Raw genomic sequence first — 14,090 nt, 5'->3', positions numbered from 1 at the left:
AAAAATCTTCCATTGCTGTAGTTATCGTTGAGAGAGCCCCCACACTTTCATTAGGATTTAAGGTAACATTCAAATCACCCTAAATCAACCATGGTCGATTTTATATAACAACATTATGATGGCAAAGATCCTACCACAACGCCCTTCTCCCCATATAATCATTAACAGCATAGATGAAAGAGTACTGAAATTTATCTCCACTACTTAACATTCTAACTGTGCAGTGAATGACTTGATCAGTCATCCCTTGAACAAACACATTAAAAACAATAGGGTTTTAGCCAATAACAATTCTAAATCATAGATTCCCTTGGTCGACATTAGAAACCCATTGCCAGTTTCTGAAAACACGATCAAAAAATTTATTTACATTGTGGCAAGCCACCCTGGTTTCCAAGAGAGCGCATAACGCAATCCGCTTTTCCCAAATAAACACTCATATTTCTTCCTATTTGAAGGCATGGTTGAGGCCCCTTATAGTCCAGCATGTTAAACTAGTCATGGGAGGGGTTGGTGGATGGGGAAATAACTAACCCTCCCCCATGGTCTCGCCCCAGCTCATTGATGCTATTACTAAGCCTTGATTTCATAAAACCTGCTACTGAAACAACATCTGATTCCACATCTGTTCCTTCTGTAGTTGGTTCGCAATCAACCTCCATGCCTAACCCTTCCTCCGTATCAATATGTTTGGGTTCTATCTCAATCCCCATTCTCCTATCTTCTGGATCTGCAGATGTTGAAGCTAAGCTTTGAAAAGTGTTACTTAACCTGAGGGCTTGTTGATGAGCCTTGGATTGACTTGGCTGATTCTTTACTGGAACATTTTTAATAACCTGTTTCCTTGGAACCTTTTCCATCGGGCTAATCTTCCTATGATTATCCAACTTCATCGAGGGGGGAGCTTTCGATTATGCTTTTTGCTTGTTCTCCATTTTTCCTTTACCCTTGCATTGCACAAATTGAAAACCATCATTTTCATTCTCCCTAACGTAGATCTGTTGCTCTTTAATTGCTTGGATCTCAACCCGAGCAATTTTAGACAAACTGCTTCTCCATGGCCAAACACACTACAATGAATACACTGGGAAGGTTTCCATTGGTACTCCACTCGGACAAGCATTTCCTTAGAAACTTTATTTTCCTTATAAGGCATCAAAATTGTTACAACTTCTGGTAATTTACAGCAAGCCTCTACCTCAAAAAGAATTTGAGCGTATCCTACACGACCAGCGCCAAGACGATAAGTGTCTTCAGTAATACGATCCATTCCTAAGGGCTTACCTACCCCAATTGCAATATAGCTCAACCCCTTATGAGTCCACAACTCCAAAGGAACATCATACAATTTAACCCACAAAGGGACTGTGCAGGGAGATTCTTTGTTTAACTCCATCTGAGGTTGCCATTTTTTAAGTAAGATGGGCCTATTTTGGAGCAACCAGCAGCCATCTTCAAGGCATTGCAACATGGTTGTCTCCTTTGCAAACTTGAAAAAGAAAAATCCTTTTTCATTCATCATAATTTCCTTAATTCCGTATTTCTTCCACAACCTCATTGCCAACGATTGAACGGAATGGAAAGAAGGTTTTTTCTAAACGAAGGATCCTACTACACAAATTTCCCACCTTTTTCTTCCCTCCAAGGCAATCTCAAGGGGCGGATGGAAAAATTTACCAACCTCAAAGTGTCCATGTAATTAGTGTACTTTTTTTCAAGAGAGGCAAGTTTCCCAGAAGGGTGACAAGCTGCATCGGCGAAAAGAGTAAAAGGGTAGCAAGTGACAAGAGAGAACAAGAGCATGACAATTGGTCTAAAAATCCATCCAAGCTGAGCTGTAGCGCACGCCAAACACAAAACTCCAGACCCTGAAAACAAAGCCATCGAAAATATATATATATATATATATGTGTGTGTGTGTGTGTCAAAAAGTTTCACTTCGCCAATGATGTAGATCATGAGTAGATCTCTGATTGCCACACCAACCTTGGGTTCTATCGATATTAAAAAGTCTCAAGGCTTTCGAGTACCACAAAGCACCATTATAGCCTTGTAAGCAGCCCTTTAGTTTCTAGTACTGTGTATTTTATCGATCAGCCGTTCGTAACTTAGCCCAAAGACGTTGTCCATTAATGAATTCGATTGCTCACTTTTAAATGCATGATAATAAACTCAATTCCTATATGTGCATTAATGGAAGTAGAAGCTTTATGTAATAAACCATTTAACCTTCAATTATTAAACTAATTCTTTCATGTGTGGATCGAAAAAGAAGTTATTTAATTTCATCCTGTACATGCAAATTCCCCGAATGTTCATAAACTTGTTAATTATAGTACGTTTCTTTCAATAATTTTCTCCATTTTTATTCCTACCGTACTCAATATGCCTCTGGTATATATTTTCTCATTTCCCGATTAAGGCAAAGTAGATGCTTCAAATATTCTGGCCAAATGTGAAATTCTCTCAAAGTTATAGAAAAGGCCATTTAATCCACTGCATGATTTTCTCAAAGATAAGATACCATATATAAGCCTTAATTAATCACAACTTGCTGGGGCATTCACTGATGCTTTTTCACACACGAAAACCTATCGCTGTAAAGGAAATCTAGAGTCAAATGCTTTGGGTTGGGTAAAAGCTTCTTCCTTTTCTCAGCTATTGGGTGCCAATTAAAGATAAGAATTAGATGATGTTTTGAGTATAAGAATTACATACTCAATTTATAGGGAACCAAATATAAGAATTACATACTGTTTCCACACACCTATGATCAATTAATGGTGCGCAATACAAATTTTTTCTGATATACGTATTGGTTGCCTTAATTTTTCAAGAGAAAATTAACCATTAACCAGTCAACTAGGAAAACTATTTAGACAAGAAACCAAACACATTTATATTATTATTCGATGTGCCTTCTTCGAAGAAAGAAGAAAGGAAAGTCAATCAGAGCTATCATTAATTAGGTCAAAGGCTTTTACAGGGGTGGCAACAAGAAAGAATTCATACCATGTACAATAAGAGAGATGCTATTCTACTCTTCTTATTTCTTGTTACCTTTCTGGAGATCCTCTCTCCGGAACTAGAAACTACACTTACATGGACGATCCAACGTTGGTAATTTTTTTATCAAATCGACACAACTGGGTTTTACTAAAATAACTAACTTAATTGCTAAATTTTTCTCAGCTAGTTAATCTCTATCTTAGACATAAGGGCTTATTCAGTACCTGAATTTATTTGGTGTTAATTAACTCATTGGATCACAATCACATCGATCTCCAGCAATCATTAATCAGCATCTAAAAGGGAACCAAAATGGATAGAGAAGCAAAAACATGCATAACCTAATTATTCACATCTATAATTACTGTGCGGATCTCTGTCATCTACAATTAGCATGGTCAGTACCATTAGAATCACCTTAAACGAGAAGATGAATCTAACAACCACTTCCTCTTTACTCTCACCGTTATTTTCCTCTCCCAAGAACTTCAACTGATACATAGAGTCAGATAACCTTTAGTACGTACTCCCATTCAACTCGGCCACAAACAACTCACTCTACAAATTATTTAAAAAAAAAATGAAAGATTTGATTTTGGTTGGGAAAACAAAAGGAAATATATTTAGGTAAAATTAATCATTGGGATTATATATTTCTTGTATTTCAGAGAGTATATACACAAGTAAAGTTTTTTGTTATGTGTGTGTGTGCGTGTATATATATATATATATATAAGTTTCTTTTTTTCTCATTTTCTCAGGCAGGACTGAATTCAAGATTTGTGGAATTTTTTTATTACATGAACCTTTTTGGAGGTACATCGGCTACAGTATAACATCATCCACAAGCATGAAGTGAGTTCCATTTCTCTCTCTCTCTCTCTTCTTAATTTGAAATGAATTTACAACTAAGAATTTGATAAACTTTAGTTTCAGCTTTAATTCTTTGGGCTAATGAGAGGTTTCTGGTTTTTTGCACGTCTATTAGTGCTACCCGAAGATCAAAGTGCTTTCGATACAAGAATCCATGCCAGAAGAATCGCATTTCAGAGATGATTGTTTTTGGAATCATACAAATTATTTTTTTTCTCAAATTTCTGACTTAAATCAGTTATGGTACAATGTCCTTTATTTATTCATCAATTGGTATTGGTCTCGGAGTAGCTAAAGTTGCAGGCATGAGGCAACTTATAGTTATATTTATATTATATGTTCCATTGAATGTTATACTAATGTTTGAATTATTTTTTATGGCAAGTTTTAGCTTTAGCTAGCAATGCCGATATAAGCCCTGTTGCTTTGGTTAATCACCAGAAACTAGGAAATTAATGAGAAGTTTAACTGGTACCGTTAGTACTGTGACCAAATCCCGGAAGATATGGAGGAGCTTCCAGGTACTTGGTGACATAGTGTTGGGCTATTCTTACTCCAACGTCCTTATTGAAATTCAGGTAAACTACCATGCAGAAATTCAGAAAGTTGCACATCTACAGCGTATAATTGCTAAAAATGTAACAGGACACAATCAAATCTCCACCATCTGAAGCCAAGATGATGAATAAGGCATCTCAGATAAGTGTTGGAGTAAAAACCCTATTCGACGTGCTCTTTGGCTGCTTTGGATATGCTACTTTTGGAGGCTTAGTACCTGAGAAGCTCCTCACTATTGGCTAATTGACATAGCCAATGCAGCCATTGTTATCAATCTTATTGGTGCATACCAAGTTTACTGCCAGCCCCTGTTTGCATTACTTGAAAAACAAACTGCGGAAAGATTCCCAAATAGCAAATTTATCTCCAAAGAGATCAAAATACCAATCCCAGGTTTTCAGACCAACGATCTGTATATATAGTATGATATTGTCCTAGCTTTTGAAGCAGTATTGTGTGTCTGTGCTGTAAAAATAATCAACTTATAAACAAATAATAATCTAGGGTTAAGTATGCTTGTAAAATGAACTATTTTGTTGTAGAATAAAAATAAAACGCGATAAATATTTGGTTTTGGCTTGAGATTTTGATCGTTCACTTTAATTAATTACCTTCACCTCTATATAATTCCCCCCATCATCATCATCATCATGGAGGTGGACATTCTTGTTTAATGAAATTTTCTTGGTAAAGTAGAAACCACCAAATCGTTTTCTTTTTGGGTAAGAAATTAATAAAAGTAGGAATGTAAAATTCTGACCATATACAGATTTTTGTAGTCTTGACATCTTCTACGTGGTCCCTACCTTCCGAGTTCCGATCAAAATCTAGATGTTTCCTTTGATCTCACACCCACAAGATTATTCTCTCATTCAAAATAACACACACTTTGTTAAAAGTTTCAAAAGTGATTATTTAGATAATCTCACCTATTCTGATAATAATTTAAACACGTGAGGGGTTACTTTAGAAACCGTTCATACTACATGCATGTAATGAATTCTTTAAATTATCTATTATATCCTTATTGAATTAAGGGAGATATGTTTATATCCTTTAGGAATTAATGAAGTTTTTAAGGTTATTTATTATATATATATTTAATAAAAATATTATTGTTGTAATTTTTTACATTTAATGAATAGTTGTAAAAATAGTTAATATTATGTTAGTTATATCTATTTTGGTAATAATAGAAAATTAAAATATTTGATAATAAAATTTATCAAATACATCTATATTGCTTTCAAGACATATAGCATTTTTAAAAGAAAGACCGTCTATGAAGCACAGCAATATAGGAGTGATTATTTTTGTTGGTTTTAAAAAACGTATGAACAAAAGATAAGTACTAAAACTGAAAGTGCTCTCAATGAGTAAGACCATCAAAACAATCGTATGATCTTCCATTAATTATTGAATTAAAAATACATGCTACATTTATAGGAATATTATATTCCTAACTTTATTTAGAGTAAACAAAACAACTACTTCCTATAAAATAGCAGAAAGAATTGGTCAAACAAACAACTACAACTTAACCAGTCATATTTGTTAAAGACCAAGCTATAGCCACTTCTTTGCGAAAGACCAGGTAGATAACAGTCCTGGTTTGTTATTCCAACAATTTTAAGAGTTCCACAAGTATTTTAACAGTCCTGGTTTGTTATTTCAACCTAACAGTCCGTGATGAATGGCCATCAGCTGGTACCGAACTTGAAAGGCTTAAAAGACTTGAGGTCAAGAACAAATCCTGCAATAGAGCCCGTAGCAGCAGCAATGCTTATAATGAAGCAAGCAAAACTTAGGATTTGGAGGCAAATCCATTCTGTTTTCCACTTCGTTATCTTCTTTTCCCTTATATACATCTCAACTGGAAAGTAGACTGTGAATGGCCAAAACCCCAGGGCTCCTAGGAGACCAACCCCGTCGTTAAAGAATGGAAGGAGCATTGACATCACACTGGTTAATGTCACGACAGTTGTCCTCCAAACCAAGCCAAACTTTAATTTGTAGCTCCTAAATCCCGGGATTGAGATTTCAATCTCTTTGTTGAATCTATCTTTTCCAATTTCGAAGAGGGGCCGGCAGTAAATTTGGTATGCTCCAACAAGGTGGATAAATATGGCTACTTTGGCGATCTCTAGTATCCAAAATGGTTTATCAAATCCTAAACCAGTGAGGAGGTTTTCAGGTGATAAGTCTCCAAAAGCAGCATACCCAAAGCAGCCACAGAGCATGTAGAATAGAGTTATTACTCCAACACTTATTACTGATGCGTTCTTCATCTTCTTGACTTCTAATGGTGGAGACTCCATCGAGTCCTGTAATCACACAAGTTTTTTAAGTTAGTCCATCGCATTAGTTGTTAAAGCCTTAAAGGAAGAAGTTTTCCAGTGAGATGCTTCTAACACAACTTTTTCTTAATTACAATATTTAAATTGAAAAACTAAATATCAAGAATACTTGAAAAAAAATTCCAATTGGATACATTCAGAAATTAGAATAAATTAAAATTTTTAAATGGGATTAATTAAGAAGTGGGGTTTAATTGATAAACCATTGAGTCTTGATAACATCATTTAATTATCATTTTCTTTTTCTTAAAGTGCGGAATATATATATATATATATACTTTTTTTTTTTTTTTTTGGGTAATAAATATTAAAAAAGAACAGATAAGAGACATAGTACGTACCTGAATTTCTATCAAGATGATAAAGTAAGAATACGCATACGCGATAACTCCAACAGCGTGGAAGGTCCTCCATATCTTTTGGGTTTCAGTAACAGTGCCAATGCTTATACCAGTCAAACTTCCCCGGAAATTCCCAGTTTCTGCTGATAATTGAAGCAATATTAAAATAAAAACATACGTCAGCTTTGCTTGAACAAAAATTGAATTTGAATTTAGTTGAAATCAATGACAACATATAAAGATGTATTGGTGTATGTATTACCTGCTACTTTAGCCACGCTAAGACAAAGACCAATCAATGAGTAAGTAAAGGATGTGACGCCGGTTACCAGAACGGAGACCCATCTTAACTTTCCAAAGTCATAAATTTGAGAGAAAAAAATTTGTATGACACAAAAAATAATCACACATAGGTTGCGATTCATATGGTATTGACCATTGTTGTCACCACCACTGTGAAACCACTTTGACCATTGGATTGCACTGATTCACAATACACTTACGAGATTCAGCCATTAATTACAAAAGAACTAAAATAATTACTAAGAAATATGTATCTATAATAAAAACCCATGTTCAAATTCGTATCCGATCGAAGTTCTTTCCGAAGAATATATATAGAAAAAATTAAATTATAAAACTCACTTTAAGCTTGCAGATGATTCTGTGGTGCAGCCACTGGCAACTCCGAAAAGGCTTATGTAATAAACACCTAGACTTATCAGCTTGAACATACTCTCATCTGAGAAAAGTAAGAACTCAAAAAATAAGATATCAATTAATAATTTTAAGAATGTCTGATTTAAAAAAAAAAAAATAAAAAAAAAATTGTCTAGAGTTTACTTAACATTAACAAAAAAAGACGTCAAATTGTTAATATATATACTGAAGTGAAAATTGTACCAAGCTCCTTTAGGAAAGTGTCCATGTAATTAGTGTACTTTTTTTCATCAGAGGCAAGTTTCCCGGAAGAGTGAAAAACTGCATCGGCAAAAAGAGTAAAAGTGTAGCAAGTGACAAGAGAGAACAAAAGCATGACAATTGGTCCAAAAATCCATCCAAGCTGAGCCGTAGCCCAAGCCAAAGACAAAACTCCAGACCCTATAAGAGCCGTTATTATGTGAGCACTGGCAGCCCACACAGTAGTTCCTGTTTAAGAAACATAGAATTATTAACAGAAAAAAAAAATTATATATATATTTCTTTTGAGAAAGTTTAAGAAAGAAAGTTACTTGTTGTCTTGAGGCGGCCATCATAAGAGGAATTGGAGCCGCCTTGAGGATGCGAGTCATTGGAAACTTGGTTCTGTTCAGCAGTCTGGTCACCCATCTTTGTTCTTAAAAAGAAAAACACAAATAAGCCTTTTTGAGCAACGACGCTAGCGCCAAATTATATTATCTCAAGGTCTGTTCACTAGAAAATGAAATCAAAGACAAGATTTAAGAAGAGTACTAATTAGAACAGATATAAGCATGCATGTGACTCTTTTCTGGTGATCTAAGTCTAGTTATGTCCGTGTTAAACTCTCACAGCTATTACTAGACACAGATTGACACACACCTTTCAAGAGTCACAAAAACCCAGGCCATATGAGTTATTAGCTTGATTTTAAAAATAAAAACTTTCTCAAGACTCTTAATTAATTACCTTTGGTGTTTGTGTAAAATTTCCTCTCCTCAGCTTTCGAAACTCGGCTTTGAAGGAAGCAAATTAAAACTTAGCTGAATAACAGCTCTATAAAGCAGGGGGGATTATGAGTTCATTTAGATGAGTGGATCAGGTTCTTATAGGCTGAAGAGTATTCGTCGTTCTACACGCTGAAGGGAAGCTTCAACTCAACTTCATTGAAACCTGTAAAAGCTTCCAATTTAATCCCTTCAGAGATTTTAAAGCAGTATGAAAGGCACTATCTTGTATGGCCATCCCGCGGAAAATTTAATATTAATTTGTAATCTTATTCATCAAGTAATTGAGATTCTTTTTCTTTTCTTTTTCGAAGGTGACCCTCTGGTGTTCGGAAGGGGATAAAATTAATATTTCGGTAGGTTTTTACATTTTTCCAGGCTATATAGACATTAAACTTCTCTTTCTGGTATTTTATTATGAAGTAATATAATAAAGATATCGTCTCCCAGTTTATATCAATTGGTATAAGATTTTTATAAAACAATGTGTAAACAATTCTATTCGGGCAGAAATAAAACAGAAAAATTCTGAAAAAACTCACAAATAATTAGAAAGTGGAGCATTTAGCTTTTGAATTAAAACAATTCTGAAAAAGTGACCAATAGTTAGAAATCGGAACATTTTAGGTTTTGAATTGTTTTAACGTACTAATAATCAAGTGCCGAGCACCATATTAATGAAAGAATGCACCCTTGTTGTCAAATGGGTTTTGGTAATTGCTTCATAATATTTTGCATCTTCTGACAACAGTTTTAAGTACTGATGTTAGCATCAGTTGAAGATAAAAGTTGTTCTGGGGCAGATCCTGAAAACAAAGCCATCGAAAATATATATATGTGTGTGTGTGTCAAAAAGATTCACTTCGCCAATGATGTAGATCATGAGTAGATCTCTGATTGACACTTTTCCAAAGAAACAAGAGATAATAAAATGAACTATCTACAACTTTGATCGATAATGTATGCAAAGTGATCATGCATGGCATGCAAATGAATAACGGTAGTTTCATTAGGATAAAAATCTTTATAACTAATTACATGGATAATTTCCATTAAATTATTTGACAGCATTAGGGACGGATGGTGTGAGGATTTAATTCGGATGTTGGCAAATCCTAAATCTCTATAAAAGTAAAAATAAAGTGAACAAGTGATAAATAATCAACTACACATAAACACAAGATTTATAATGGTTTATTTTCTATAAAAGAGCTATATCTATTTTATTATTGTGAAATTTCACTATAAAGAAAAAAAATTATAAAAGGCTCTCACAAATTGGCTCTCTTACTGAACCTCTCTTTAGTGGGTCTCATTATTCTTTAACTGTGGTCTTATAAATTATATAAAGTCAGAAATAGATAGTAGGATAATTATTGAAAAGAAAATGTTTTTAGTAGGGTCAGCAGGATCATAACTCTTTTTTATTGAACCACACCAACCTTGGGTTCTATCGATATTAAAAAGTCTCAAGGCTTACGAGTATCATAAAGCACCATTATAGCCTTGTAGGCAGCCCTTGAGTTTCTAGTGATGTGCATTTTATCAGTCAGCCGTTCGTAACTTAGCCCAATAACGTTGTCCATTAATGAATTCGATTGCTAACTTTCTTAAATGCATGCTAATAAGCTCAATTCTTGTATCTGCATTAATGGAAGTAGAAGCTTTATGTAATAAACCATTTAACCTTCAATTTTTTAAAATAATTCTTTCATGTGTGGATCGAAAAAGAAGTTATAATTAATTTCATCCTGTACATGCAAATTCCTTGAAAGTTCATAAACTTGTTAAGTATAGTATGTTTCTTTCAATAATTTTCTCCATTTTGATTCCCGCCATACTCAATACGCATCTGGTATTTTCTCATTTCCCGGTTAAGGCAAAGAAGGTGCTTCAAATATTCTGACCATGTAATCGATTGCATGCTTTTCTCAAAGATAAGATACCATATATATTTACGCCTTAATTAATCACAACTTGCTAGGGCATTCACTGATGCTTTCTCACACGCGAAAACTTATCGCTGTAAAGGAACAGTTCTAGAGTCAAATGCTCATACACGTTGCCTTAATTTTTCGAGAGGAAAGTAACCATTAACCAGTCAACTAGTAAAACTACTTAGACAAGAAACCAAACACAATTAATATTATTATTCGATGTGCCTTCTTCGAAGAAAGAAGAAAAGAAAGTCAACCAGAGCTATCATTAATTAGGTCAAAGGCTTTTACGGCGGTGGCAACAAGAAAGAATTCATACCATATACAATAGGAGAGATGCTATTCACTCTCACATTTTATTAAACCTCTTTTATCTTTTTTTTTTTTTTTCTTAATTCTAGTTTTATAATTAAATCGGACAAATTAGAAATAACAAATACAGTCGAGACATACAATTATTAAAAAAATCTCTAATTTCCAGCCAATGTCTTCCATGATGATAGTCAATAGAAAATTCAAATGCAAACCCACATTTTACGACGGATGAAAACTGAAAAACAAAAAATGAGTTCATAAATGAAGAGGGGCTAAAACTTCTTCATCTTCTGGAATATGTTCATAATAAGAACCTGTAGGTGAAATGTTGCCGGATGAGATGTATGCCCAAGAATACCTTATATATGCATTTGAATTACAAATCAAGAACTAAGAACACCATAAATTTGCGCTTGCCCATATCTTCCATCGGCATTTCATGCATATCCCAATCCCTTTATAAAATTAACTCAGTTAATTTAATGCTCTCTAAACATACATACATACATACATACATTCATATGTGATTGTCGCTTGGAATTGNCCAATGTCTTCCATGATGATAGTCAATAGAAAATTCAAATGCAAACCCACATTTTACGACGGATGAAAACTGAAAAACAAAAAATGAGTTCATAAATGAAGAGGGGCTAAAACTTCTTCATCTTCTGGAATATGTTCATAATAAGAACCTGTAGGTGAAATGTTGCCGGATGAGATGTATGCCCAAGAATACCTTATATATGCATTTGAATTACAAATCAAGAGCTAAGAACACCATAAATTTGCGCTCGCCCATATCTTCCATCAGCATTTCATGCATATCCCAATCCCTTTATAAAATTAACTCAGTTAATTTAATGCTCTCTATACATACATACATACATACATACATACATTCATATGTGATTGTCGCTTGGAATTGTTATTCTTTCAGTCCATGCCTTTGGTAATCTATTAATATATATTATTGTCTTCTTGATTTACAAGCAAAGTATAAAATCTTTAGAAGTGTTTGAAATTTTAGAGAGCGTCGTTCCTCCAACAAATTGATTATCATATATTCACAATCACAAATCTACTATATAGTTCACAATAAGAGATTGGAGACTAAGAAAATCTAACAACAAAGAAATTCTTTGGAGCACTATAGGAACAGGAGTCTTCTGGTTCATATAATTCATTAGTTTTCATTTCGTAGTTATTGATTGACTTTATTACAAAAATTAATTGTTTTTTATTTTCTTAACATATATAATTACATATTAATTATAAGTACAAACTGATGATCATAGGATGAAAAATTTTACTTCGTACACTTATAGATTTTATCAAGGTAAAAAATAAATATTAGTTGAAGTCATGATTTATGATTTTATAATCATAAACTCCTACTTCATTCAAGAGTAACCTCTTTAATTGTTGGGCAGTGCATGCTGTAAGTTTTCTTTTCCAGTTGACATGAACAGTTATTTAAAGTACATAATATATTAGTTGAGATGTGTGTAAACTAACTAGGATACCCTGATTACTAAAAAAAATGTACATAATTCATAATAATTAAAGGAAGGATCGTTTGTTTGTAAATGGCATGGTTTAAGGATGGAATATAACTGGGCAATGGGCATAATGTGGAAGTATAGATGCCACTACATTAATTCTTGATTCCTTCTATTTTCTTTAAAAATTTTATATATTCTGTAGTAGATGCCGTCTCTTTATTGGAGCCTCAAATTGTACCCACATGGTAGGATTGTTGGTTAGGCTGCGGAGGTGGTTTCCTGATCTCCTTCACTTACCCTTTTAAGTGAAGGAGACACAAATATATAATATGGAAAGAATCAATTGACTACAAATTTTCTATTTCGTTTTCACATTTTGTACCTTTTAAGATATATAAAATTACGTCTCTAGTGAAAGAAGACTAATATTGGTTTTAATTTTGGAAGGATCTGTCCACAAATTAAAAGAGTTATAATAACTCATAAATAAATTGTTATTTTACAAACTTAACTATTACTCCCCCCGCCCCTCTCTCTCTCTCTCTCTCTCTCTTAAAAAAAAAAAAAAAAAAATTTGCCTATTGTTATATTCACCATGGAACTTTTTGAGCATGTTCCAATTGGAAAGAATATTACCTCATTTTCGGTCTTCATTCATCAAGCTTGACTTACACCTGTCACTCACCGGTTATTAGTTCAGTCATGTTGGATTTTTCAACCTAATTATTATTGATTTACAAGCAAAGTTAAATCCTTGGAGATGCCAGGAACGCTTCAAAGAGACGGTCCTTCTTGCTAAAGCCCTCCAATCAGAACTACTATACATAGTGCACAAACAGATTCTTGTAGCACTATAGGAGTCTTCTCCTTCATATAATTAATTACTTTTCATTCTATATATATAATAACTCTATATTTAATTTGTCATATTAATTAGTAATACTTGCAAGTCAAAACTTGTTCTCCAAGAATGTATTTCAACCAAAGAACTAACATTTTTTTTTCTTTTTGTATTAAAGAAACTATTTTTGTAAATTCGCTATGATAAATTACGAGGGTACTTGTTGAACAAAGATGGTTGAGTTGTGTATTCAAAAGAAAACGATTATTATGCTACCAAATAACTGATCCTCTCTATAAATAGATGGAGTTTGATTTAACTGGACACATCTTAATTGAAATCACTTGTTTCTTCTTATACAGTTACGTTGTTGTTCTGCTTCTTACAGCCAGTTTCACAAATATCAGGGAGGATATACAAGGTAGAGTCTGATGACTTAATTATGTTTTTGTTTATTTTTAAAATAAATTTCATCAAGGTAGAGTGTAAGTTGCTTCAAAAGGCTTAATATATTTGTGTTTTTTTCCTTTTAAAGGCAAAGATGGGTGACAAGACTGCTAACCAGATTCAGTTTCCATTGACTTGCATCCTCAAGGCGGCTCCAACTCTAATTCCTCCAATGATATGGCCGCCGCAAGCCAACAGGTAACTTTCTTTTTACCTTTCTCAAAG

General features: G+C 33.7%; 1 protein-coding gene and 1 pseudogene across 2 annotated transcripts; one reads left to right on the top strand and one right to left on the bottom strand.

The window, feature by feature from the left end:
• The window catches only part of LOC116140145, a 32,763-nt pseudogene that overhangs the window by 15,743 nt on the left and 2,930 nt on the right, over positions 1-14,090 (top strand).
• LOC116140159 (amino acid permease 3-like) lies at positions 6,038-8,874 on the bottom strand. 2 transcript variants are annotated; one of them, XM_031425782.1, is made up of 7 exons: positions 8,786-8,874; positions 8,371-8,474; positions 8,042-8,287; positions 7,784-7,880; positions 7,401-7,621; positions 7,139-7,281; positions 6,038-6,764 (listed from the first exon to the last, which is right to left on the bottom strand). In XM_031425782.1, exons 2-7 carry the CDS (start codon positions 8,465-8,467, stop codon positions 6,141-6,143), a joined length of 1,428 nt encoding a protein of 475 aa, XP_031281642.1. In that variant the 5' UTR covers positions 8,468-8,474; positions 8,786-8,874; the 3' UTR covers positions 6,038-6,140. The 2 variants fall into 2 exon arrangements, with proteins under 2 accessions (XP_031281642.1, XP_031281643.1); XM_031425783.1 differs by having other exon boundaries at positions 7,139-7,278.

This window comes from Pistacia vera, unplaced genomic scaffold (genome assembly GCF_008641045.1).
Source record: "Pistacia vera cultivar Batoury unplaced genomic scaffold, PisVer_v2 Contig364, whole genome shotgun sequence".
Lineage (NCBI taxonomy): Eukaryota > Viridiplantae > Streptophyta > Magnoliopsida > Sapindales > Anacardiaceae > Pistacia > Pistacia vera.
The sequence above is the reverse complement of the archived record's forward strand: the minus strand, read 5'-3'. Positions and strand labels throughout refer to the sequence as shown.